The following is a 27483-nucleotide window of genomic DNA, read 5'->3' as shown; positions in this document are numbered from 1 at the left end:
GCCAGTTCTACCGGTTCCGGTTCCAAAAATCCACAAGAATATCGTCTCGGTCCCGGCCCGATCGGTTCTATCCGGTTCCGGTTCCGGTTCCGGTTCCGGTACCGGTTCCGGCCGGTTCCCCGGTCCAAATGCTTATCCCTAGCTTACGAATTACAACCAATTTTAGACTACAAACTAGTCCGGACCAGTCTCCAAAATAGACTACAAACAAAGTCAGGTTTGGACCGAGGAGTCTCAAGTCGGTCTAGACCAGTAGTCCGAAGCCAATCCACCAATTTTAGAATCTAGTGGTCCTGAAACAGTCTTGTTTTGGTTTGAAGTTGGATTGGTCAGGTTTAAGATTACAAAAAAAAACTAGTACGTAATTTAGTTTTAAATACACGATCTAAGCCAAATGAAAATCAGTTCGAACCGGCACTCAAACTGTCCTTAGACTTCTCTAACTTAGAAATGATAATAGTCTTAGTAATTTTTTTTAAAATTTAGGATTATTTATGATAAAAACTTTTCTTGATAGTCGTAATCTTCTAAGTATTCTGCCTTATAGGGGTTTTTAGGCTTTTTATTTTGTTTTTGTGCAGGTCCAGTTCTAACCAAAAACTTAGGAACCAGCCTATGACCTGCCTTTTTCCGAGCTAGGTCTAGTATCACACCGTATATCTGTAATAAGTCTCAACCTCAGGCCCGTTTGTCACCGTAATGCAGTTCTATCATCTTTCAAATGTATGTATAATGTTAAATGTTACTATATTATAAGAAACAATAATCCAGCAAACATCCATGGAAAGATCATTTCATAAGTTCATATCATACATAGGTTTCAACATTAAGATATACTCGCAACATCTTGAAATACAAATTAACCAGACCTTGGTTAACATTAAACCAGTGAACAAGGAACAACCGAACAACCACAGCAGCCATGCTCAACCCGTGTTCTGCATTCCAGCTGCAATACCTTTCATGGTCAAGATAAGTGTGTCCTCAAGCCCTGGCCCATAGTCACTTGTCGGGTTGAGCTTCACAAGCTCTGCAGCCGGTTTAGTCGATTCCATTATTTCTTTGGACAAATGTGGCCTCAGCTTTACATCATAGCTAGGGTCCCGTATCCGCTTCAGGGTGTATGCTTGAAGCACATTAAGTGTTGTGATGTAAGAGTCTCGTAATCTAAGTCTTTGCTTCAAATACGGATCGCCATCGAGCAGATTTCGGTGTCCCGCAATCTACACAAAATCATGGTAAAAAGGATTATTCTTCCGCAACCACCGAGCTAGCCCACAATCCCAAATACCATGCTCATGATCATCGTGTGAGATATAAATCAGTTAAATATATTAAGTATAAAGTGCTTTTCAATAATTGTTTTTTTTTTTTTTAAATATAAAGTGTTAGATGGTGACCTTTGTGCTTTGGTAAAAAGTTATTAATAAGTTTGTATTATATTGTATGAAAAAGATCATCTTTGAGGTGCGTGGAAGTTGAATCCAAAGCTTCATTAAGGGCAATTAGGTACTTTCACAAAATTATAAAAAGGGGTGGGACTTGGAAGATAGAGAAAAGGGCATTCATGAATTACCAAGAGGAGGAGGCTTTTAGTTTCTTCATAATTGGCCCTCAACCGCTCACCGAACGGCAAAAGTTCTTCGGAAACAAGGAGTTTGTCATACAATGCAGCGATCCCGGGGTTCCCTTTGGCAAACACCATTTCAACTAAATCGATAGTTACTCTAAAGAAAGGCCACTCGTTGTACATTTCCCTTAGCATTTCGAGATTCTTTGAGTCCTTTTCAATGGCATGTTTGAATGCGGCTCCAAAGCCAAGCCATACAGGAAGATGGAACCTTGTTTGAGTCCATGAAAATATCCATGGAATTGCACGAAGGGACTCGATCCCACCACTTGGCTTCCGTTTTGATGGTCGACTCCCTATGTTCATGCGACCGTACTCCAACTCAGGTGTTGCCTGTTTATTAAGAATTTGATCAAACAAACTTAGGTTAAATGTACTTTCATTGATTTGTTTATTATAGTATCCTTCTTTTGATTTGTTTATTATAGTATCCTACTTCCATTTCTTACTTTGATCAAACAAACTATGGTTAAATGCATGAAACAACTAACGTACTTTCTTTGACTTATTTATTATAGGATCCAACCTACATTTCTCACTTTAATCAAACAAACTAAGATTAAATGCAAGAAATAACAATGTAGTTTCTTTGATTTGTTTATTATAACATCCTGCTTTACTTCTTTGAATTACAACATTGTACTTTGAATAAGTTACCTATTTACAGCAATGTCATTAAAATCAATGCAAATTTCATTGCTATAACTGGGTAAATTTTCTAAATCACAATGTCTCTATAAGGAAAAATGAAAGTAGAATGTTGTAATAGAATAAAAGGCAAGATATCATAATGCACAAATAAATGAAAGTTTATTGCTAATTCTCACATTTGGCCTAAAAGATTAATGTAAGCTAAAAAATAACACGGTTAAAGTATGTTGCTATTTTTTGAATTTAGCAGAACAACCTAACTTAAGTTCAAAACCCAGTCAGTGGGAAAAATGGCCTTTCCAAACAATCAAAAGTAGTTTAATGTTTTTAATCAGCATAGGAAATACGATATTCATTAAACCAAAACCTGATGAAAATTAAAGTACTTACCAGGCGGAAATATTCGACAAATCGGGGCTCTTGAAAAACAATGGAACGATATTCATTAGTAGCAATAATCGCTAACTCGTCCATAAGTTTACGCCATTCAGGCTTAGGCGAAATCGGCGGATTCATCCCATGTTCAAGTGTAGCCGCTGTGAACCGTTGCAGTGTTCGAAAACACAACCGCTCCTCCCCAAACGACTGCTCAATAACTTCACCTTGAACCGTGACCCGAAGTGAACCATGAATCGTATCTGGTGGCTGAGACAATATCGCCAAATGGGTCGGACCGCCACCTCGGCCCACGGTCCCACCACGACCATGAAACATCGTGAGCTTCACCCCAAACCGTTTAGCAGTTAGGGTCAACTCCTCTTGTGCCTTGTACAATTGCCAAGCAGCAGAGAATCTCCCGGCATCTTTGCCGGAATCCGAGTACCCAATCATGACTTCTTGGTTCCCATTGATTCTATTTTTATACCAATCAATTGAAAAAAGGCGGGCCATGGCGGCCGGTGCCGCCTTGAGATCAGCGAGTTTTTCGAATAACGGGACGACTCGCAACGGGGTTTTGACATGGCATTCGCGTTGGAGGAGTTCGACTGCAAGGACATCGGAAGGTGCGGTGGCCATTGAGATGATGTAAGCGCCGAAATTGTCGGATGGGAGTTCGGATATGACATGAAATGTGTCTAAAACATCGGAGATTTCTTCGGTTTTGGGTAGGTCTGGGCCGAATAGAGGGCGTTTGCCTTTAAGTTCGGATAAGAGCCATTCTTGTTTTTGTTGTTCGGGCCAATTTCGGTAAGAGCCGATTTGGAGGTGGTTTGTGATGGCGTCCATGACATCGGTGTGGCGTTCGGATTCTTGACGGATATCGAGTCTAACGAGTGAAAGCCCGAATGTGGAAACTTGACGCATGAAATCGAGAAGGCTTCCATCAGCAATTGGTCGATCACCACATGCACAGAGTGATCGGTAGCATAGCTCGAGTGGCTCAAGAAACTACATGGAAAACGAGAAAACAACATTAGGCCTTGATAAAGGATGTTTTAAAATATTTAAGAAAAAGACAGCACACTTTGGAAATCTGAATATGAACATCAATCGACGGAAATTTGTAATAACCCAAGACTTAATGAGGTTTAAGTCATTTTTTTTGGATCAAACACCCGTATATAGCTTACTGAATTAAAATCTGTCCCCATTAAGTAAAAGAGAAATAACACATGCTGGAAAATGAAAGACTAAAAAAAGATTACGTGATGATGCTGGAAAAGGACTTAGAAGTTTTTCAGACCCACAAACCTGCTCAACATTTGTGAAAGTTTTGCCCTCGGGTACATCAGAAACCCCATTGGCTAATAATTGACGAGAACGTTCACGAGTATGATACAACTTATCCCTCACATCACCGAGAATAATACGATACGGCTCACTTGGAGGAATTTGTTTCCAGAATTCTATGACATTTAGACCAATATATGATTATTTCAATGGTATAAGTCGAAGATAATAAAACTGAAGAATATAAGATGGTGATTCTTGTAAGATAAAAGTTCATAAAGGCTTTGTTTGTTACATGAGACAGTGAAGGACAAAACTGATCATGTTGCGTTTGCATGATTTCACTTTGATGTCAATGGGACAAAAGTTGTAACTTTATGTCTCGCACAAAAAGGTGGGACAAAACTCACTCTCGATCTCTTGTTTGTTCAAATGACAAAAATGCCCTCTACATCAATGTATATATCCCTAGAAAACTTGTCTGGTGGTCCCATCCCAAGTAACAAACAAAGCCTAATAATGGACAGAATGCTTGAGTCACATACCAATATAGTGCTTTACATCTCTCTTTGTGGTTCTATGCAATTCATCAGCACGAGCACGAAGTTCATCATTGCAGCGCCACATAGAGAGCTGCCACAAGTGATAAAAAAAGAACAAAAACAAATGATAAACAATAGTACTTCATTCATTCACAAGAAACATTGAGATTTTAGTTTGAAAGTTCAATTTTAGGAAGAAAAGGACTACATTGAACTATAAACATGTGACTAATGCTTCAAAAGATAGTAAATGACTTTTCATTGCAAACTACTTAACCATCGCTTTTTGTGAAAATGCCATACGTATATACAAGAAAGTCCACTTTTGAATGAACTATGGAAACATTAATGTGAAAAACATTCTATCTGCCACCTTATGTCTAATATTGCTTTGCAAAATAGAGTATAGATGCCTTGTTTTTCCCCATTTATTGTTGTCTGGATAAAGTGTTGTTTGATAGATGATGTTCCAAAATTCTTTGACAAACTGACAACACAACTGGGTAAATGGAAGGAAAATCAATAAACTTATAAATTGTCGAGAGTTGATGAGAAAAACCTCATTTGCCTTATTTTCCCCATTAGGTTGTTATTTTTGTATTAACTCAAAAAGAAACACTGCATATATAGCTTATTGGATCAAGTTTGTGTTCTCATTAAGTCCGCTAAGTAAAACAGAAACATCATATGTTCTTTTTACATTTTCGCAAACCAAAGAGACAAAAAAGTGATATTTATTACCTCAAACATGAGGTCTTCTATTTGAGAGAAGTAAAGATTTGCAGCCATCATGCGGGCTAGTAAACATACATCCCTTGTAACTTCTGGAGTTACCCTCGGATTTCCTGAAACATGATCAAGTTTAGTTGATATGATATATTTAGGAAATCATGTCAAATGAGTACTTACGAATGCTACAGACAACTTTTCCTTTTGACTTAATACATAAATAACAAGCTAAATAAAGAAAGTCATGGAAATGGGACTTACCACATTAAGTCTGATTTTTTTTTTTTAAATTGCCAAGATTTATTATTTCCTTTCATTTACCTAAGTGTGCAGTTATTTTCTCAAAAAAAATTTTAGGGTTAAGTGAAAGAAACAACAATGTACTTTGATAAATCTACCTAGTAATAGCAATGTCGTACAAATATTAACAATTTTCACTGCCATAGCTTGGCAAATACGAAAAAAATTGAAATTATAATGTTTATAACTGAGTAGATTTTTCAATGTACAATGTCTCTATAAAAAAAGGAAATTGAAGTACAATATCGTAGTATAAAAAAATTAAAGTAGTATGCGATCATGAACAAATATATAAAAGTAAATTGCATTTTCTTCCATTCAGCCCCACTTGAAGCATCATTTATCCACTCAACAATTAAGATCTAAAGTTGAAGATAGTTACCATCACGATCACCACCCATCCAAGAAGAGAATTGAATAAGAGGGGCGTTATAAGGAACCCTTTCACAAATTCCAATATTCTTCAAAGCAGTATCAACACGACGCAAGAATTTTGGAACGCCTTTCCAAATTGTTTCGTGGAAATAACTCATTCCTGCTCTCATCTCATCCTGTGGAGTGGGTGCAGTTCTCCGGATTTCATCGGTGTGGAATGCAGCTTGTATCTACATGAAAAGAAATTAAGTTAAAGATGCTTTTATAACATCCTACTTTCATTTGTTTCTATACAATACAAAAACTTAACCAGTGGTAGCGGGAAAATAGCACAAAAACACCTTCAAAATATTCATCAATGTTCATTATTCATAGACAAATGGGCTAAGAGCAAAATATAGCAATATATGATCGTTTCTTTGTGTACTATACCCTCCTACTTTCATTTTTTAAGGTGTTGTTTTTTGATAAACCTTACCCAATTATAGCATTTTTTTTCTTCTTATTAGGACACTGTAGCAATGCAAAATTGATTTGTATTTGAATGACAATGCTATAATTTGGTATATTTTCCAAACTGAAATGCTATAATAATATATGAAAGTTTGATGTTATAATAACAAATCAATTATTTACGTTGCTAATTTTTTAACTTAACCCTAGATAAATTGAATCTGTGTACTATTATTTATCTATGTTGTTAGTGATTAAAGTAAGTGGTTCTATATATTTTTTTATCTTTTTGTTGGAATAAATTACATAAAAATATTCAAAAATATTTTTTCTAAACAACTTATTTTATTTGAGGGGGCAGGGACCCACCCCCAGTGTGGGGCAGACCCTGCTTTCATGTAATGATTAAAATCTCCTAATTCTCTTCTAACAAAACTCATGGTACAAAATCGGAATCAATTGCTACACATACCTCTCTCTGTAGAGCCTCATCGAGCTCCTGCTTATCATCTGGAGTGATGTCTTTGGCATACAATTGGGCTAAACAATTCCGAATTCTATACAAGATTCAGGCAGTATATCATGGTATTAGAATAAACAAACTATATTAAGAAAAAAGGAAAAGGCCCACAGAGGCCTTCCAACATTTCCATAAGTCTTAGGCCCACTCAACTATAATAAATGCCAAAGAGGATACACCAAATCCAGCCCAATATGATTAAAAAACACCTCTGATTAAGTACTTGAATTTTACGTTTTATATTTTGATCACCAAATAAAAAAACAGATCAGGGTTATTTTCCTCATTTTTATCGACAAATGAAACAAATAACCATTATTCATAACAAAGTACTTGAAGTTTACTTTTTAAGTAATGATCGCCATATATTTATGATCAGGGTATTTTCAATTTCAACTATTTGGCTGGTTTTGGTGTCAATTACAAAAAATATCCCTGATTAATATTAAGCACTTAGAGTTTACATTTTATGTTTTGATCACTAAACAGATATAGCTCAAGCATATTTTCATCATTTTTAACTATTTTGGCTTCATGTGGTAAATGACATTGAATATAAAGTTACTTGCTTCTTTTGCAGTTTTTATAGCTGGGTGACCTCCTAAAACATTTTCTCTAGATAAAAAATATATGAATTACAAGGATTAATGAAATGACATAATAACTAAGCTAAAATTATTATTAAAAAAAAAAAAAGTGGCACTTAAAATATAATATTTTTCAGAGGAAATACGGACCTTCCATGTTTCTGAAGCAAAGACCTACGGATGGATTGAGTAGGATGTGCTGTGAGGACAATATCCACCGTTTGATTCTTCAAAGAGTCAAAAACTTCTTGAGGCGATTTCTTGAGTTGACCCACCAGCCTTTTGAATGTCTCTTCGATATTTGACTCAGTTGGTGCTGATGCCTCATCGGCTAAATCACCTCTTTTTAACTTGATTCTCCGCCTATATGCTATTTGAACTTCTTCTGCTAAATTGGCTAAATTAAGCATTTGGGAAAAAGACTTAGCCATAACAATGGAATCCCCAGCATCCAAACTTGTCAACACTCTCCCGAGCTCCTCCAGTTTGTTAGGGTCGACATTACCTTCATACTCAGCCGAAAGTTCATAGCAATCTTGCACCTATGCCCCACAAAGAAGCAAAGATCAACAAAGATCCAAACTTGTTTCTTTTGCAGACAGGATAAGACAAAACTTATTGTACATGTATTGGACTGATACTGAAACTGCAATTTTTTGTCTTATCCAAAAAGGTGGAAAAAAGGCACGACAAGGATTCTCTCGGATTTCAACATTTCTCTAAATTTAGAAGTTTTTGCAAATGTCTTCCGTTATGGTCTTAATTTTGAATTTCAATATTTAGTCATAATTTTGAATTTTGAAAATTATGGTCTTATCCAAATAGGTGCTTAGAAGGAATTTCAATATTTAGTCATAATTTTGAATTTTGAAAATTCCATTTATTTGTGTGCTATAGCATCTTACTTTAAGTTTTTCTATCATATCATTCTAATTTCAACTTTTTTTTAGTGAACGCACTATAAATTGCCTGATTATAGAATTGTCCTTTCAATTTTCGTTTTTTTCCCTATTTGGACATTGTATATATTTTGAAAAAACAAACCTGATTATTTCATTAGAAATATGTTTTATATTTGATACCATTACGAAATGGTAGACTATAACTACTAAGCAGTAGCTTCCTTAAATAATAAGAATCCATCAAACATTCCAACGTAAAAAGTGATTATTACAACTTCAAGTTGTATATGCTCTGTAACAAAATGTTATTATGAAGTAGCAGAGGTCCAAGAACAAAATCAAAACAAACATAACCTTTAAATGAAAATGAAGGAGAAGATGAATACCGTTCGGCGTATATCCTCTCCATGCAAGTCCTGAAGAATATCCAGAAATCGATCCAACAACAGAGCATCATATTCCACCAATTTATCATCATCCGACACCTTACCAGGTGCCAACAGCCTCAACTGTGCATCAATTGAAGCCATCTTCTCCAAGTTTCGACTCGCCATTTCACAAAACTCTTTCTGTCGAGGTTTCTGTCTGTGATCGATGAAGTAAAAAAAAAAGTATTTTTTAGAGGTGATTTTTTTCAACTGCAATCACGGATTAAACTGGGGAAAGCATGATAAGCATTAATAAGTGAAATGTGAGAGAAAAAAGTATGGAATTCATGAAGGGGGTGATTACAGGTGGAACTCTCGAAGGTTAATGAATCTCGTGACAGCAAGATAAAGATTGTTTCGTGAAGGTACGTCCCCCTTCGAGTGGGATTATGTGGATGATTTCAGATGGAAAATGTGGTTCTAGAAAGGTCCTTAAACCCCGCATAAGAATCTAGTCCTTAAACCTTGGATAAGAAATTAAAATTGGTTCAAAAGAAGAAATTTATTAACAAATTGAGAGAATAGAATAAACGAAAGTATGATTGTCAATAGCTTTCTTATTTACAAGCACGGGCGGATCTATAGTGGTGCACGGGGTTGAACCGGCAACTACTGGATTTTTTTCATATTATTGTAAAGAAAAAAAACTTTTTTATTATTATTATGCACCTATAAAGAAACGAGGATATTATTATTATAGTTCATATGTATAATCAAAAGTTGAGATGACTAAGTTGGTCAAAGAAGCAGGTTAGAGTTTTTCTTTTTGGAAAAGGACTCGAGTTCAAATCTTACTCACGTCAAGTTCTTTTTTGCCAACAAAACAAAATCATACCTGTAAAGTAAGAGCATTTTATTTTTACATTCACTTTTCCTTTTATTTAGTATTGGTTATGAGCCCTCAAAAATCTCTAGCCAACAAAATCATACCGCTTGGTTAATATACATTGTTAAAACTAAGTCGTTTGAATAAAACTCAACTAAATCACTTTCCTCCATGTTTAAAATTATTATATTTAATCGTTTACTTTTTCATTAACTTGACAACCATTTGATAAAAAATCATTTTTTTTCCATTAGAACACGTATGCTCCCACGAGCTAAAATTCATTTCAACATTCTTCATATTTAATATATATTTTCATTCACAATTGGGTATATCAGAGTTATATTCAAATTCTTTGTGACCATTTTCTATTTAATTTCTTCTCAATGTAAAATGTATAGACTTATAAAAATGCATTTATTAGTTGGCATTTGTATATTATATTTTGCTTTAAACAATGGAACTGATAAAAATGCATTAATTCAAAATGAAATTTTGGTAATATTGCCTTCAAAACTTTGTACAACCACAACTAACACGGAAACAAATACTCCAAGAGACCAAGAACCTGCCCATGAAAAGACCAATTTGCTCTTCACGAAGTTTGTTTACAATAGTTTGTTATGTTTAATGCACGCGTAATTTTTTTTTGTTATATTTTATCAGGATTTTTTTTGTGCACCTACTGCTACTTATTCCTGCGTCCGCCCCTGTTTACAAGATTGTAATATCCTATATTATATTATATTTCCATCTTTCAAGTGATTATTCGATTATTAATAAGAAAAATAGTATAAAAGACATTAAGTTTATATAAAAAATTTAATTAGACATTGTTTATTTTTTTGTCTCAAATTTGACATCTGCATTATAAATTTTGTTTTAAACGTAACCATTTTACCGGTTGCCAAGTCAACTGATTTGCACTTTGTTGAGTAGGTCATTAGGTTATACAGCAACCATCTAAGATCATGCAGTAAAAACTTTATAAATGAACCTTAACTTCCTCCATTCTTATTTCCCTCAATCGATCTTCACTTTTTCACGAGGTTATGAAATATTCTCTCTCTCTCTCTCTCTCTCTCTCTTTCTCTCTCTCTCTCTCTCTCTCTCTCTCTCTCTCTCTCTCTCTCTCTCTCTCTCTCTCTCTCTCTCTCAGATCATCATCCCAAACTGGGGTAAACAAGTCAACCAATGGTCCCTCTAGGACGTGTTGTTGTGGACTAGCAGTCCCAATGAAGATATCAACGAGTGAGAAGAATCCTGGTAGAAGATACTTTAGGTGCAGGTACTAGCCTCATGAAGATGAAGAATGTGGTTACTTTGAATGGTATCATGGTGAAGTAAGTTAATGGTACAAGGAACTTCTCCTTGAAGTTATGGCAAAGAGGGAAAAAAGTACGGGACATGGAAAAAGGAATCTTCATCATGGTGAAATAAGTATGTTATTTCTTGTTAGGATTCTGATTGGTTTTCTTGTTGTTTTAATATGTTCCTTCTCTCCTGCTTCGTGGGTCAAGGGTTTTCAGGTAGAACAACAACGACATTCTCTAGGGTTTCCCATGGCGGTGTAGTGATTTTTCGACAAAGGTAGAGACAGATGGTGAAAGAAGGCTGGGGATAGGGATCTAGTGTTCAAGATGGTGAAAGAAGGCTATGGTGATTTGATGTATGGATGCACGGTGCAGTGGATATCAAGAGAATGAGAATGTAACACCCGCAAATTTGGGCTGGTCAATTTAGAGACAATAAGCGTCAAAAATGACTTTTTGATAGAAGATTATTTCGAAAAAATAATCTTAACCAAGTTATAGTATATGTCACAAGGGTTCCGTACTTATAAAGAACGCTGAAATCCGAGTTATAACGAAGAAGTTATGACATGTCGAAGTTTTACGGCTAAACCGGCACGACACCACATAACGTAAAAAGTGAATTTTTGATAAATTAATTTTAGCCTTAACGATCTTAACAAAAGTCATAGTATACGTTAAACCGAGAGTGTGCATCAACAAAAACGTCCAAATCTGACTTCGTATGAGGAAGTTATGAATTTCTAAGATTTAGCATAGCGGTGCACAGTCCGGAATTCGAATTTTAGATCGATCGATTTTTAGCCGACACAATCTAAACAAGAATCGAAGATCTCGTTAATAAGAACTCAACAATATAAAGACAGATGAAAACGGACGTCGGATGATAAAGTTATGAATAAATCCAAACATGGCTAGGGAACTTCAACAACTAAGGTAGATGATCTCAAGTGTACCCGGAGTAGTCCAACCCATACCGGAAGCATCTCTCGTCACAGGATCTCAGGATTTGCTCCAGCGATAGTCGATACCGAAGTTCCTAAGCGCTTCCAAACCCCCAGCATGAAGTTATACGATAGAACTACGGATCCTGAAGAGCACATAGCTCAATACAGAGAAAAGATGGAGATCATCCCCATCCCGGGACACTTAAAGGAAGCTTGCTTATGCAAAGGCTTCGGTTTGAACCTTACAGGATCAGCCCTCAAATGGCTGTTAAACGTTCCCCCATACTCTATTACTTCATTCGCACACTTAGTCAATATCTTTAATAACCAGTTTTCTTGCAGCAGAACCTTCGAAAAGATCACTAGTGATCTCTATCAAGTGGTTCAGTATCCTAACGAGAAACTTAGGGAGTTCGTTAACAGGTTTGGCAGGGAAGCTTTGAGCATCCCCAATATCGACATGGCCACTGCTGTCGAAGCCTTCAAAATGGGACTTATGAAGGATTCACCCTTCTATGAAGACCTTGTGATGACCCCATGCAAAAGATTGGATGAGGTCAGGTGCCAAGCATTTAGGTTCATAAGGATTGAAGAGGATAGAGAAATTCAGAAGAGAAGCAACCATTCGAGTCAATATGAGAGTCCCAATAGAAAGGCTAAATCCTCAACTCCAAGATCCTACAAAATGAAGCCTTATTCCAAACCGGATCATCACAGGGTCAATACCCTCGAGGATGAGGGAGAAGAGGAAGAACTTCCTAAGATCACTGATTATTGCTTTTCTGTGGATGTTTCAGGTATAATTCATGCTATACAGGACCTTGGAGACAAAGCAAGATGGCCAAAGAGGGACAACAAATCCACCACTTGGAAAGACAGGTCCAAATGATGTGCTTACCACGAAGACTTTGGCCACATGACGGAGGACTGCATAGCCCTAAGAAAAGAAATCAACTACATCCTTAGTAAAGGACACCTTAAAGAGATCCTCCAGAGAAAAAGAGAAAAATACAAGGAGAACAGACAGGATGGTCGCAGGATCCTAGAGAAACTAGGATCCCCACCCTCTGACGCTAAGATAATTAACGTCATATCGGGCAGATCTAACATCTGTGGTACTTCTTATTTCCAGGCGAAAAGACAAGCCAAGATCTATAAAATAGAAAAGGAAGAAAGACCATAAAGGAATACTGTGATCAGTGATGAAAAGGAGATTATGTTTGGCGAGATGGACAGGGAAGGAATTCAGGATCCTCATCATGACAGACTCGTAATAACGTTGTATATGGCCAACCACTTCGTCAGAAGGATCCTTGTTGATGGAGGATCCTCGGTCAATATCATACTCCTAGACGCACTAAAAAGGATGAACATCCCAGAATCAGAGATAATCAAGAAATCATCAGTCATCATAGGATTTAGCGGGGAAACGAAACACACGATCGGAGAGATGAAGCTACCAATATACATAGAGGGGGTAAACTCTATACAAAATTTTTGTGTTACTGACACCTTATCTTCTTACAATGTGATACTAGGTAGACCATGGATCCACGAGATGAAAGCAGTTCCATCAACATACCATCAGTGTGTAAAATTACCTACTCCATGGGGAACAGTGAAGATCATGGGAGATCAACAAGAGTCGAAGGAATGCTATAAAACCTCTATGAAATATACGACCAAACCTCAACAAGCATATCAATTAAGGCAGGAGGCACAACATGTCCTAGAAACAAAGGAACAAGACGTGAAGGAAGTGCCCCTGGGCATCGAGGATCCTGAAGCTAAAGTCCTTATAAGATCCTCAATACCTGAGCATATCGAAAAAGATCTAGTGAACTTCCTAAGAACCAGAAGCAAGACATTCACATGGAAACACGAAGATATGACAGGTATAGACAAGAGTATTATCACTCATAACCTTAATATTGATCCTTCTTTCAGACCAATACACCAAAAGAGAAGGAAGTTTGCACCCGAAAGAAACCAAATCATTCAAGAAGAGGTAGAAAAACTCCTCCAGATAGGGATGATCAAAGAAGTAAAGTTCCCACGATAGATGGCTAACATGGTTGTGGTAAAAAAGAAAAATGGCAAATGGCGAGTGTGTGTAGACTACACGGATCTTAATAAGGCTTGTCCTAAGGATCCTTTCCTCTTACCACACATTGACTCCATGATAGAAGCGACGGCTGGCCACGAGCTCCTGACTTTCATGGATGCTTCAGCAGGATTCCAACAAATTCAGATGGAGCCATCCGATTAGGAGGACACAACATTCATAACACCAACAGGTATATATTGTTACACTGCAATGCCTTTCGGTCTAAAAAATGCAGGTGCAACATATCAAAGGTTGGTGAATCGGATGTTCAAAGACAAGTTGGGGGACACCATGGAAGTTTATATTGATGACATGGTAGTAAATTCAATAAAAGCCGAAGATCACCTCAGATACCTTAAGGAAGCATTTGATATCTTGGAAGAATACAATATGAAGATGAACCCACTCAAATGTCACTTTGGAATGAAGTCAGGCAAGTTCCTCGGATACATGGTAACCAAAAGAGGGATAGAAGCAAGCCCAGAACAAATTAAAGCAATCATGGAACTAAGATCCCCGTCTTGGACAAAAGACATCCAAAGTCTAACTGGAAGAGTAGCAGCAATCAACAGGTTCATTTCAAGATCCCCAAAAAGGTGCAAGCCCTTTTACGATATCTTGAAAAAGAACAAAAGAATTGAGTGGAAGGAGGAACACGAGAAAGCCTTCCAGGAACTCAAAAGATATCTAAGCTCTGCACCACTACTAGTAAAGCCTATAGATGGAGAACCACTTCTTCTCTACCTCTCAGTATCTTCAAAGGCGGTAAGTGTCGTTCTGACCAAGGATCTTAACGGGGATCAACATCCTATCTACTATGTAAGTAAAAGTCTCCTGGATCCTGAGACCAGATACTCTCACATCAAAAAATTAATTCTTGCCTTAGTAACCGCTTCTACTAAACTAAGACATTATTTTGAAACACATACTATACACGTAAAAACTAATTATCTTCTTAAGAATGTCATCAGAAAACCAGAAATGTCGGGGACCATGGAAACATGGTCGGTGAAGCTAAGCACGTTTGACATCAGATACGAACCAAGATCGGCCATAAAGTCACAAGCATTAGTAGACTTTGTGGCTGACTTTAGTGATGATCCACAAAGCAAAGTAGAAATGAAAGCAAAGCAACTCCTAGAAGATGAACACCTGGGAAAATGGACACTGTTCAAAGATGGAGCTTCAAATCAAAAAGGAACAGGGCTAGGGATTATACTAAAGTCGCTACAGGGGGACTTCCTACCCCAAGCAGTTAGTTGTGAATTCAACACTACCAACAATGAAGCAGACTACGAAGCACTCATCATGGGCCTACAATTGGCTAAGGGCCTTCAAATCAGGGATCTTCAGGTATTTGTTGATTCTTTATTACTAACCAATCACTTCAATGGATCTTATGTAGTGAAAGGTGAAAGATTAACATTATATCTAGCATTATATCTAGAGATCCTTAAAAAGTTAGCTTCTGACTTCGAGAACTTCAGTCTAACCCAATTCCCCAGAGAAGAAAACACAGAAACAGATGCATTAGCCAATTTAGGATCCTCCCCTAGAATCCCACCAGAGACAAAGATTCCTATAACCTATATAATAACCCCAGCCATAGAAACCCTCTCTGACAAATCAGAAGACCTGAACATCCGACAAGCATAGCAACTATCGAAGATCCTGACCCTAGGATCCTTCCCCAAGGGGACCCCGATGGACAGGATCCTCGAAGAAGTTCACAATCATGAAACCAACCCATTATGGAATATCTCCAAAATGGCACGATCCCACCAACAAAAAAAAGTGAGAGTATTCAGAACAAGTATCTCAAGATTTGTTGTGATCCAAGACAAACTCTATAAAAAATCAATGGTAGGTCTATACCTTAGATGCCTGGAAGATCCTGAGGTTGCAGAGGTCGTGAAAGACATACATGAAGGAGACTGTGGCAATCATGCTGGGGGCAGATCTTTATACTCCAAGATACTAAGAACAGGATACTACTGGCCAACTATGAAGAGAGATTCTTTTCTACATGCTCAAAAGTGTGATGCTTTTCAAAGACATGGCAACATCCTACATCAACCGGCAGAAGCTCTACATCCAATTATCTCCCCATGGCCATTTATGAAATGGGGAATGATATAGTGGGAAAATTACTGGTGGCCCTAGGAGGAAAAGTCTTCATGCTAGTAATGACTGATTACTTCTCAAAGTGGATTGAAGCTGAGGCTTTCATTCAGGTAAGAGACAAAGAAGTAGTCTCATTTATTAAACGTAATATCTTGACCAGGTTCGGGATCCCGACTAAAATCATATGCGACAATGGATCCCAATTTTTAAGCAAAAGGACAAGGGACTTTTGCACAAGCTGGGGAATCAAAATGATAATGTCCACTCCTGTTCATCCCCAAGCTAATGGTCAAGCGGCGTCTAGCAACAAAATCGTAGTTCGCAATTTGAAGAAAATGTTGGACAAAAAGAAGGGAAGATGGGCAGAAGAGCTTCCTTTCGTTTTGTGGGCAGATAAGACCACTTCCAAAGTGGTCATAGGTCAGACCCCCTATTCTTTGGTGTTTGGGACAGAAGCAGTAATCCCTACTGAAGTAGTGATCCCGATGGCAAGATACTTACTGCAAGACAAAGAGAATAACGACAGGATCCTAGCACAGGATCTTGACACTATTGATGAGCTTAGAGATCTTGCCAAAATACGCATTACTGCTCATCAACAGAAAATCACCAAGGCTTACAGTAGGAATATAAGAGTCAGAAGGTTTCGAATGGGAGACTTAGTATTAAGGAAAACATTCCAAAACACCAAGGATCCTAGTGTAGGAAAATTGGCTCCTAAATGGGAAGGACCATACCTTATAGATGCTGAAGCAAGAAATGGAGCATATTGGCTAGAAACACTCGAAGGAGATGTTCTGCCAAGATCCTGGAATGCTCTACACCTCAAAGCATACTACATGTAAGTAGGGTCGAATGATCCACAACAAAACCAAGGTACACATGCTCGTTACCTTAAAATTTTCATTATTACTTGTTTTCTCCTCGAATACATTACTAACTTAAGCATCGGAGGGGCGTTAGCTATACTAACACCCACCCCTAGCTAACGTTTGCTATGCAGAACTACGTACGATTAAGGATCCTCAAGTTTGAAGAAGCTGAAACATAAGGATCCCCAAGATTGAAGATCCCGAAACATCGGGATCCTCAAGATTGAATACCATGAAACACAAAGACCTTGACACATGAAGATCTCAATGCCTTAATACTTGGTAAACTCCATTATATTTAATGGTGTAATATCTAAACTATCATATACACAAGCTAGAGACTAATCATCTCTCCCACGCTTAAGGGTACTTAATCCCCTCTAAGATTTAAAGAGCTAATTACCTCTTTCATATGAACTAAGGTTTATACACCTCGCTTGGACGCACGATATCTAACTGTGGGATACGGGTAAGGGGATCATTTCACGATTTAGTGGCTTGGCAACCCTCTTATATTTGAACATGAGTTGAGATCCTTAAGGTTTATAACATTTTCATGTTATCCAAAAAACGGGATCCCACCCCAGTAATTACTTAAGGTTTATAACATTTTCATGTTATCAAAGATTGGGATCTTACACCAGTAATTACTCAACGTTTTTAACATTTTCATGTTATCACATGTTGGGAATTTTCCCTAGAGAATACAATCGAAGTGTAACATTTTCATGTTATCCCTTCCAAGAATTATATCACAAGTTGGGATCCTCCCCAAAATATAACATTAACATGTTATACATTGAACCTACGGTGTTACACGAGAATTTTGACGAAGTCTATAATCTAAACAGGTTATCCTAAGGAGAAATTTCCCATATGTGATCCTCGTCTTCAAAGGATCTCTGACACTAAGGCTCCTCATCGACCTTCATTAGGTTACTCGCAGGACCCTAAGGATTTTAATATCATAACAGCCGTACAGAAAAACCATAAGGGGGGATATAAAAGGAAAATGATACCATGTCATTCAAAAGAAGAAAGGGTTGTATGTCAACCCAGCCAAAAGGTTAATTGTCTTACATCACTGACAATAACAGAAACTATTTAAACCAATTTTTTGTAGGCCTAGACCTTAGTCTGGTCATCATCGGCCATGTCCTTCTTCTCCCCTCCTTCGGTTAACAACATCACATGATCCTAATCGGCGACAGCAAGTTTATCGATCAGTTTGGCCAATGCCTCGCATCATCCCTCCACATCCCAGGAACTTGTGTTTTCTAGATCCTCAACTAGTTTAATCTTAGCCTGCAGAATAGCTATCGTTGCACTTGTCTTTGCATCAGCGATCACCTCCTCAAGATCCGCGAGATGCTCTTCCTCCTTTTCGACTTTCTGTTTGCTCAACAACTCCATCCTTAGGAGAAGATCCTTATTGGTGATCCTCCACGTCTTTTCCTGCTCTTTCAGAACAAACTCAACTTTATCGACACGGACCCTAAGGTCGTTGGTAACATGGGAAACATGAGCGGAGACCTGGAAGAAACATAAACATCAACATAAAAAGGAACATGTATGATAGATTGATATAAATAATGCCTATGCATAATTCTTACAGCTTGGGAAAACGAGTACAACTTCCCAAGAGCATCCTCGATGCTGAGGTTCTCTAAGCTGAAGTCTACGGCCTCAGAAGTCTTTTGTTTTCGGGATCCTGAAGCCTTAACCGTAAGATCTATATGAGATCTCTTGGGGAGAGGAAAAGTAGCACCTTTTTCCTACTTGACTTTGATTAAACCACTGGTCATATCATCTTCGAGATCTGTCAGACCAAAACAGGCCTTGGATCGGGTAGTCTTAGAACCTGCCAGAAATCCCTGTCAGATCAGGATCCTTTAAAAAGACATATCCAAGAAAAATAACATTACCAGTAGCCATAGAAACAGTATTGGAGGAACCCTCTTGAAGACTGGAATATTCAAGCTTGAATGACCTCTCAACTGCAGGAACTGTGAGGAATTTGGAAATCTTGTCCTCAGAATCACCAGCGATAGGAATAAGCTCCTCAAACCTGAATGTTGCATCAAAACAAACAAAATAAGGGAAGTAATTTCAGGATCCTTGATACCTAAATTTATTTCCTACCCTTTTAATCCATGTTTTTGGCAAGGAATTCCCCTCCGGAATCGAGTCGCGTCTCATGAAGAAATACTTTTCTTTCCAAGCGCCATCGTATTGTCTAGATTTCAGAATGAGGTGGGGTTTGTTTGTCTTAACTCTTAACAGAAAACGAGAAGAACCGAAAGTAGAAAGATCATAGATGAAGGCCAACTCAGGTAATCCAATGTACATATTCTTGGACTGATTCAGACGATTGAGCCAAAAGAGGATCCTCCAAACCATGGGCCTAGTTTGGATATAGGAGATTTGGGTACACAGAAAGAAATCATGAATAATACCAGTAAAAGTAAAAGTTAAGCCTAGAGTGAATGGGTATTCAAGGAAACAAACCCATGTTGGACACGCAAAATCAGGTTGAACGACAGCCTCAAAAGGACGAAAAATGACATCAGAAGGGAAAGCCCCGATGGCTTTCAACGATTACATGTCTTCATTATCGAAAGAACAAACCTCATCATAGGTTAAGATTGCTTGATCATTAAAATTGTTCTCGTAGGGAATAACAGCGCCAACTCGAGAGCAACTGTTTTTCTTAGCCATGACAAGGAAAATCGAAACAACGAAAGAACAAATAAAAGGAAAAAGGATTACCTTCACAACGAGATGATGACGACTTGGGAGAGTGAAAAGAGGAGTTACCGAAAGCCCTCATTTATAACTAGAAAAAGATAATAGAGATGATTTGACTATTTCTCGATTATCTCGATAAAGATAAGACCTATCCGTTAAGAACTAATTTTAAGTTCCTCTTTTAAAATTTTAATTTTATTTAAGTTATTCCTTCAATATTAAAACTGACATTACGTTTTCAGGAATAACTTGGGGGCAATTGTTAGGGCCAGGATCCTTACAATATTCAGGATCCTCAAATATCCAGGATCCTCAGTTGCCTCAGGATCCTAACTAATTACCGTTATTATTTTTATTAATATTTATAACAGTCACTAAAACATCCCAAAAATACAATCCGAAAATTTTGTTTTAAATTATTAAGAAAAACCATAGTTATCAAACATCATATAAAATCATAAGTCGTGTATGTCAAAAACATCATAAACATTTGTCAAATATATCAGAGTATAAACATCCCAGGCTAAACAAACGGTGTGTGCACTGCAATCATCCCGAGCTCTTCCCCTTACTACCGGAAGTACCTGAAACCAAAACTAAAAACTGTAAGCACGAAGCATAGTGAGTCTCCCCAAGCTACCACATACCATACACATAATCATATAAGCACATGAATTGGCCCCCCGCCCCTTCCTCGGGCCCCGCCCGACATCAGACAGAGTCCGGCATCAGGCCCCGCCTGGCATCGAGCCCCGCTCTGTATACAAATCTATTTCTACCATGCCCCGTCTGTCTCTGGGCCCCTCCCACTATGCACATACAAACAATAACATATAATCATGCTAGTACATAAAGAACCATACATAACACTATATCTTCTAGTCTTAAGGCCCCGCCCCTACTCTGCTAATGGTGAGATATGGAACCCCGTCCACACTCAGCTAGTGATGAGATACGGGACCCCACCCACACTCACCTCCCTACCAGGCACACACAAGTATCACAAAGACAAAAAGTATAACTAAACATGCATTCCTTCATCGGGTACCACCCGACGAACCGTAGTTCGGGAATATACATATAAACCTTTCTCGGGCCCCGCCTGACATCGGACCGAAATTCGGAAACATATAATCATTCCTTGGGCTTACCCCGCCATCAGACCGAAGTCCGGAAGCATACAAACAGACACATGCAAGAATCACGAAGACATCAGGCATACAAACATTCCTCGGGCTTGCCCTGGCATCAGACCTTAGTCTGGAACATACTAACATACATAAACGAGCCGACATTGGTGCCTTCGACCCATTTCTACAGGAGAAAACTCACCTCACAAGCTGACTGCAGAATCCCACGAATAAACTTCTCGCTGCTAGCTGGCAGATCCGCGAACTGCTGATCTCTCGACTCCCCGAGCTACTGATCATCATACAAATTAGATAAGTCCGAGATTCTTATAACTTAACCATAAGTCCTCACTGGGGTCGAAGACCATTCCACCCCTCACATACTCTTGTCCAAATATGGACTCTACTCAACCCTTTTGAACCCTTTCCGTACTTCATAACCCTCCGGGGTCAACCTTGGTACTCGTAGTCGTCGAGTTCCCTTGCTACTCGTAGTCATGATAAAACGAGTCAACTCGTCGAGTCCCTCCACAGACTCATCAAGTTCTACCTTTTATAGAATCGGGACAAATCGTTCTAACTCGTTGAGTCCCTCTATGGACTCTCCAAGTTCTTCAGTCTGTTGCTTCATCTCAATGGATTAAGCCCCTAATCTTCAGATCTGAGCTTCATACTTCGCATAGATACTGAAAATTTCCTTTTGAGGTTAAAGTTTCCAACTTTACTCGTTAATACCCTTACTTAATGGGTTTAGCTCAAACCCTAACTCTTTAGGACCTAGATCTTAGTCCACAAGTCATCAACCCTCCAAGCTAAAGCATACAAAATGAGATCTGGACCCTAGACACTACATAAATACGTAAAGCTTCCACCTTTCTCTCCATGCATGGCCTTTTGGAGCTTAAAAGGCCTAAATGTAATCCTATAGCTTGCATAGGGCTTCAATGGCCATAAAGCTTGCATCTTTATGCCATGAAAGCCCTCCATGATTCCAGATCAGAAGGTATACTCACTTGGGACGTCCAAATCCGAAGGATCACATCATTTGGACCAAAAACCACATAAAAGTGCTAAGAAGGAGATCTACTCAACTACTTTGAGACTTGATTACCATAAAATGATGAGAATGAAGTGGAGTATCTGAATCTAATAGCTTCTTCTTGAATCCCCAAGCTTCCCCTTCCTTCACAAGCTTTAAAACACACCAAGTTTCTCTCAAGGATGGCTCACAACACTCAAACTAGCATTAGGGTTTTAGGACTCATGGTTTGGAAAAGTACCAAGGTAGTGAAAAGACCAAAATCAGTTCAGTCAAGCAATGTCTGATTGAATTAAGGGAGTTCAAGCAGAAAGATGGAGAATCGATCACATTGTACTATGACCGTCTGAACGAGCTCATCTACAAGTGTAATAGGTATGGAATTACCAGATCTGCTATGGAATATAACCTTAGTTTCATAATGGGGCTTTGCAAGGAATGGAGGAATGTGAGCTTGATGATGAAGACACAACAGACCTTCGATTTTTTGACTCTTAATGATCTTTACAACCTGCTAAAAGCTAACGAAACTGAAGTGAATGAAATAGCTGAAGAGTCAAAGATTAATCTGGGTGGTCCATTGGCTTTAGTTTCGAAGGTATCGGGAAGAGTAGGTGAGATGGAAGCTACTGAGATGGAAAATACTGAAGACGAAGGTCTTATCGTCAAATCTAATGACGAAGCGATAGCTTTTTACTCCAACAACAGAGTAAAGAAGTTTTATAAAAAGCTATTCAATGCAAAGACGAAAGTTGGTGAAATGAAGGGAAGTAATACTGGAAAAGTAAGTGATGAGAAGAAGTTTGAGAAGAAAGAGGAAAAGGGTGAGGATTCGAAACAAGAGAAAAAGCTAAAGGGTGATTCGGGAGTTGATTTTCATTACTGTCATGGTGCAAATCACATGGAAAATGATTGTATGTTGAAAAAAAAGAAGAAAAAAAAAGAGTAGGGTTAAGGATGAGGCATACTATTCTGAAAGACTGGAGGAAGTGAGGGCTAAGTCGAAGGGGTTGGCACTAGTAGCAAGAGGAGAAGATGAGGATGAGGGAAAATACAAAATATGGTCTTCAGGCTCAGATGATGAAGAAATGAGAAATCCAACGCATGGAGCCATGTTCGCGAGGTATGAGGAGGATGAAGGAGAGAAAGTCACTGGTAGCTGCTTTGTTTCGACATCAGGAGACAATGCACCAATGACTTCAAAGGTGCGTTCTCTACTTCTATCCTTTAATATTCCTTCAAGTGCTTATAATTCTGTGTTTACTGAGTTTGATGTTGTTGTTACTTATGTTAATAATCTAGTGATTTCTGATAGCAATTAGGCTAAAAAATCTAGTACTCGGTTACTAGAAACCCAAAGGATGTTGGAGGCGAAGAAGGATAAGATAGATCATCTAGAGTTGCAAATAACGAACATCATGATTGATAGAGATAGTTTGAATGCAGATAATAGGATTTTGTTAAAACAAAGGAATATTTACTGTAATTATGCTAAAAGACTCGATTGTAAATTGACTGAATTGCATCACTCTAGTGACATAAGTAAAGAACAACATAGGAAGCTTCTACCATTCTTATCTTTCGAAAGGGAAAAAGTAGATGCAACTTCTTATGATTGTGAGATGACTATTTCTGACTTTGATAAAGTCCCCGATAATAGATATCCCTATGGAATAGTGAAAATTGATGAACATCCAGATGCTAATGATCTTTTTGATATAGTTAATAAGACTTTGACTGTAAATGAACAAATCAAGATCTTGAAAAAGAATGAGAATTCAACTTCTGACTCCCAAAACAACTTTGCTGATATCGAAGATGACAATATCAGTGAAATTGAAGCAGAGGAAGTTGTTGATTGTTCTCAGTTATCTGTCAATAATGTAAAATCATTAGCTAAGGGTAAAGAAAAATGTCATGATTCAAATATTAAAGTTGACAAAAACCAACCCTCTACTTCGAAAGTTTTTGACCCTGACCATGTGACTGTCGAAGATAGTCAGACTGACAGTGATGATGATGACAATGTCTCGAAGGAAACAATTAATACAAAAGTTTCAAAAGAAACAAACATTCCTCGAATTGTTGAAGATCAAGTGTATGAATAAACAAAGAAATTTGATAAAATCATGAAATAAAAAGGTTCTCATTATCTTGAACCTAATTCTGTGGTTTATCCATGCTTCAAGTGCACTGATAATGTTGTCTTTCCACATAAAGTTTTTGTCACAAAGGGTAATGGAGAAAGTGTGAATCCAGAGATAAACAAATTGGTTGAAGAGGACAATAAGAAAGCTTCGAAGGAAGAATTTTTCTCAAATCAAAGCACCATTGAGAACAATCTTACCAAAAACTCATACACTTTTCAAAGACAAAAACCAAGTCGAACTTGGGTGGTTAAAACTGAAACGGCAAAGGTTGAAAAACAAACAAACGTTAAAGTTTATGAAAAACCAATTGAAAAAGTTCAGAGTCAAAAAGAAAATATTCAAAAGATTTCACAAGAAAATGGGATTTCAATGAATAAGGCATGAAATAAGGCTTATTGGAATACTTATGTGTCTAAAAAGAAAGAACATAATTTTTCTTCCAAAAAGACTGAAAAGAAAAAGTCTGAATCTGTTAAGACAAAATCACAAAATTCATTTTCTAGTTAAAAGAAATTGATTTCAAAACCTTCAAAATCACAAAAAGAATTTTCTAAAGACAGGGAACATGTTTCGAAACCAAACCAAAAGTCAAATGTTCAAACTTCTTATCATGAGAATTATGTGAAAAATCAACAAAAAGGTTTTGTAAAGAATTCTAACAATCAAAGGTTTTCACAAAATAATTTTCAGAGAAGTGATTTTCGATCAAACGAACAAAAGAATTATCATCACCTTCCTTATCAAAATCAGTTTTCAAATTCACAAACAGTTTTTCCAAAGAATAACGTTGGTTATCAAAGCCGATTTTAGAATCGTTATAATCCTCATGTTTCGACAAGAAAGCCAACCATACATTATGAGAAATTAAAATTTCAAGGGCGAAGAAATAAATCTTTCAAGCCAAATCAACCTCATTTTCAAAACCTACCTTCGAAACAATCTTCGAGAGCTTCATTTGTTAAAGGAAAAACAAATGTGCGAAATATCAATCATTGGTTGGAAGGAAAGGGAAAGCATTTCCAATCTGGGAAATTCTCTCAAGAACAGATTAGGGATGCATATGAGAAGTATATGAATGAATCATGAAACGGAAGTTCTTCTTCGAAAGAATCAAATCCTTCTGTTCAAAAATGGAAAGAAATTTCGACAAAAAAGTCAGTAAGAAAGAAACTAAGAAGAATGGGGTGCATGTTGATGTTGACTTTAAATCTTCGAATGATTACATTTCGATACCCTTAAATAATGAAGTGGACTTAATTGATAGTGTCAAAACAAAAGTTTTAAATTGGATAATTGGATCTTCGATACATCAAGCTTTTTATTCTAATAACCTAGGACCCAAACAGCCTTGGGGACCTAAATTCTTTAAATGATTGCAGGTTTTGTGTGACGAGCAATACGATGACAAATGGTATATTGACAGTGGTTGCTCTCGTCACATGACTGGGAAGAAGGAAAACCTAAGAGATTTTCGAAGTCTGGACAATGCTGGTGTTGTGAAATTCGGAAATAATAACAAGTGTCAAGTCAAAGGTTATGAGAAGGTGACCAATGTGAAGTTTACAGTCAACAGAGTTGCTTATGTCGAAGGTCTTCAACACAATTTGATTAGTGTTTCACAACTTGTTGTGGTCACTGGCAATCAAGTTGTTTTTAATGAAGAAGGAAGTGTCATATCCAACATCGAAACAAAAGAAGTTCTTCTTAAATCAAAATGAAAAGGAGACATGTTTACAGTTGACATTAAACCCATTGTTGGTGTTTCTTCTGTTTGTTTACTTTCGAAGGCTTCCTCTGATATAAGCTGGCTGTGGCATAAACGATTGTCTCATTTGAACTTTAAAAATATGAACAAATTAGGGGTAAAAGATATTGTTCGAGGTTTGTCTGTATTAAAATTTGATAATGATACTCTATGTGCAGCTTGCGAACAAGGAAAACAACATAGACAATGTCATCTGATTGTGATTGATTCAAATATCGTCGAACCTTTGGAACTTCTTCATATTGACTTTTGTGGTCCTTCGACAGTTGACACACTCAACAAGAAGAGGTACATTTTGGTTATTGTTGATGATTTTTCTAGGTTTACTTGGGTAAATTTTCTTCGTTTGAAATCAGAAACAGCTCAAGTGATGATCGATTTTATCAAACATATTGAATTAAGTTTGAAGAAAAAGGTTTGCAAAATCAAAAGTGATAATGGATATGAGTTCAAGAACAAGGTTCTAGATTCGTTTTTGGCTGACAAAAGAATTTCGCACAACTTCTCTTCACCTTACACACCTCAACAAAATGGAGTTATCGAAAGGAGAAATCGTTCACTATGTGAAGCAGCAAGAACGATGTTGACTTATTCGAATCTTCCACAATATCTCTGGGCTGAAGTTGTTTCTACCGCTTGCTTTACTCAAAATCGGTCTTTTATTCATAGAAGATTCGATATCACCCCTTATGAAATCATTAACAATAGGAAACCGAATGTAAAATTTTTCCATGTTTTTTGTTGCAGGTGCTTCATTAGGAATCTTAAGGATAATCTTTTGAAGTTTCAGTCAGAGGCTGATGAAGGAATATTCTTTGGTTATTCTCCTAATTCTGTGGCATAGAGTCAACAAGCAGACAAGGAAGATCAAAGAAACTTTTAATCTCACATTCGATAATCACTATGTCAAAAGTGTCGAAAAATGTTTTACACAACAACCAATCATTAATGAATCAAATAATGAATCTGAAAGTATTAATTCATTCGATGTTGATTATAATTTAATTTTTGGTACTCCTGATAGGGCTATTGATGCTGAAATTTATGCTGAGGATAATCGAATTCCGGAAGCATCAAAATTCTCTACTGATTCTACAGTAATACAACCAATTGCTGATTTACACGCGACAACAAATTCTCAAGATAATGACGAAAATCTGCCAGTTTTACAAACTGGTCAAGTGGAGGGGGAGCACTTGAATTCAACTACTCAGGTTGAGGGGGAGCATACTTTCGAGGGGGAGAATGGGAGAATGAATGCTGATGTCAAGGGGGAGCATCAAGAAGATAATTTTGTCTAGGGGGAGCAAAATGATAATCAAATGAATATTTCAAATAATCAACATGAAATTTTTCATGATTCGACTGATAATGTGTCAATTGCAGGATCAAAGAATGATGAAACATTTGAAGATGCACCGTTGGACTTTGATACAACATATCCTCTGATGGACAGATGGACTCGAAATCATCCACATGAACAAATTCTTGGTGATCCACAAGCTGGAGTATTAATGAGAGCTCAAATTCGTGCAAAGAATGAGGTACTCAATACTCACCAGGAATTTTGCATGTTCAATGTTTTTATTTCGAAAATTGAACCGAAAATAGTCAAGATTGCAATGGAAGATCCTGATTGGATTGTTTCTATGCAATCTGAGTTGGCTGAATTTG

General features: G+C 37.4%; 2 protein-coding genes across 2 annotated transcripts; one reads left to right on the top strand and one right to left on the bottom strand.

Moving 5' to 3' along the window:
* Positions 1-730: 730 nt before the first annotated feature.
* Positions 731-9003, bottom strand: LOC145129327 (phosphoenolpyruvate carboxylase-like). The gene is made up of 10 exons (XM_079064024.1): positions 8747-9003; positions 7609-8000; positions 6824-6908; positions 5906-6128; positions 5236-5339; positions 4498-4585; positions 3974-4128; positions 2672-3670; positions 1577-1963; positions 731-1223 (listed from the first exon to the last, which is right to left on the bottom strand). The coding sequence occupies exons 1-10, from the start codon at positions 8912-8914 to the stop codon at positions 927-929; spliced, it is 2898 nt and encodes a 965-aa protein (XP_078920150.1). The 5' UTR covers positions 8915-9003; the 3' UTR covers positions 731-926.
* A 3331-nt stretch (positions 9004-12334) lies between these two features.
* On the top strand, positions 12335-16950 carry LOC145131637 (uncharacterized). Its single transcript, XM_079066298.1, has 6 exons — positions 12335-12671; positions 13413-13769; positions 14217-14746; positions 14942-15334; positions 16036-16249; positions 16388-16950. Exons 1-6 carry the CDS (start codon positions 12335-12337, stop codon positions 16948-16950), a joined length of 2394 nt encoding a protein of 797 aa, XP_078922424.1.
* The last annotated feature ends 10533 nt before the right edge of the window (positions 16951-27483 follow it).

This window comes from Lactuca virosa, chromosome 8 (assembly GCF_052849685.1).
Source record: "Lactuca virosa cultivar CGN04683 chromosome 8, Lactuca_virosa_CGN04683_v6, whole genome shotgun sequence".
Classification (NCBI taxonomy): Eukaryota; Viridiplantae; Streptophyta; class Magnoliopsida; order Asterales; family Asteraceae; genus Lactuca; species Lactuca virosa.
Note: the sequence above shows the minus strand (reverse complement) of the source record. Positions and strands in the feature narration are given on the sequence as shown.

Coding starts and splice junctions, on each gene's coding strand:
- LOC145131637 (XM_079066298.1), top strand. CDS start 12,335: ATGGCCACTGCTGTCGAAGCCTTCAAAATGGGACTTATGAAGGATTCA. Junction 12,672..13,412: donor CTTTTCTGTGGATGTTTCAG/GTATAATTCATG, acceptor ATGTGATACTAG/GTAGACCATGGATCCACGAG. Junction 13,770..14,216: donor GAAACACGAAGATATGACAG/GTATAGACAAGA, acceptor TAAAAAATGCAG/GTGCAACATATCAAAGGTTG.
- LOC145129327 (XM_079064024.1), bottom strand. CDS start 8,914: ATGGCGAGTCGAAACTTGGAGAAGATGGCTTCAATTGATGCACAGTTG. Junction 6,909..7,608: donor TTGCTTCAGAAACATGGAAG/GTCCGTATTTCC, acceptor AATCTTGTATAG/AATTCGGAATTGTTTAGCCC. Junction 1,224..1,576: donor CTAAAAGCCTCCTCCTCTTG/GTAATTCATGAA, acceptor GATTTTGTGTAG/ATTGCGGGACACCGAAATCT.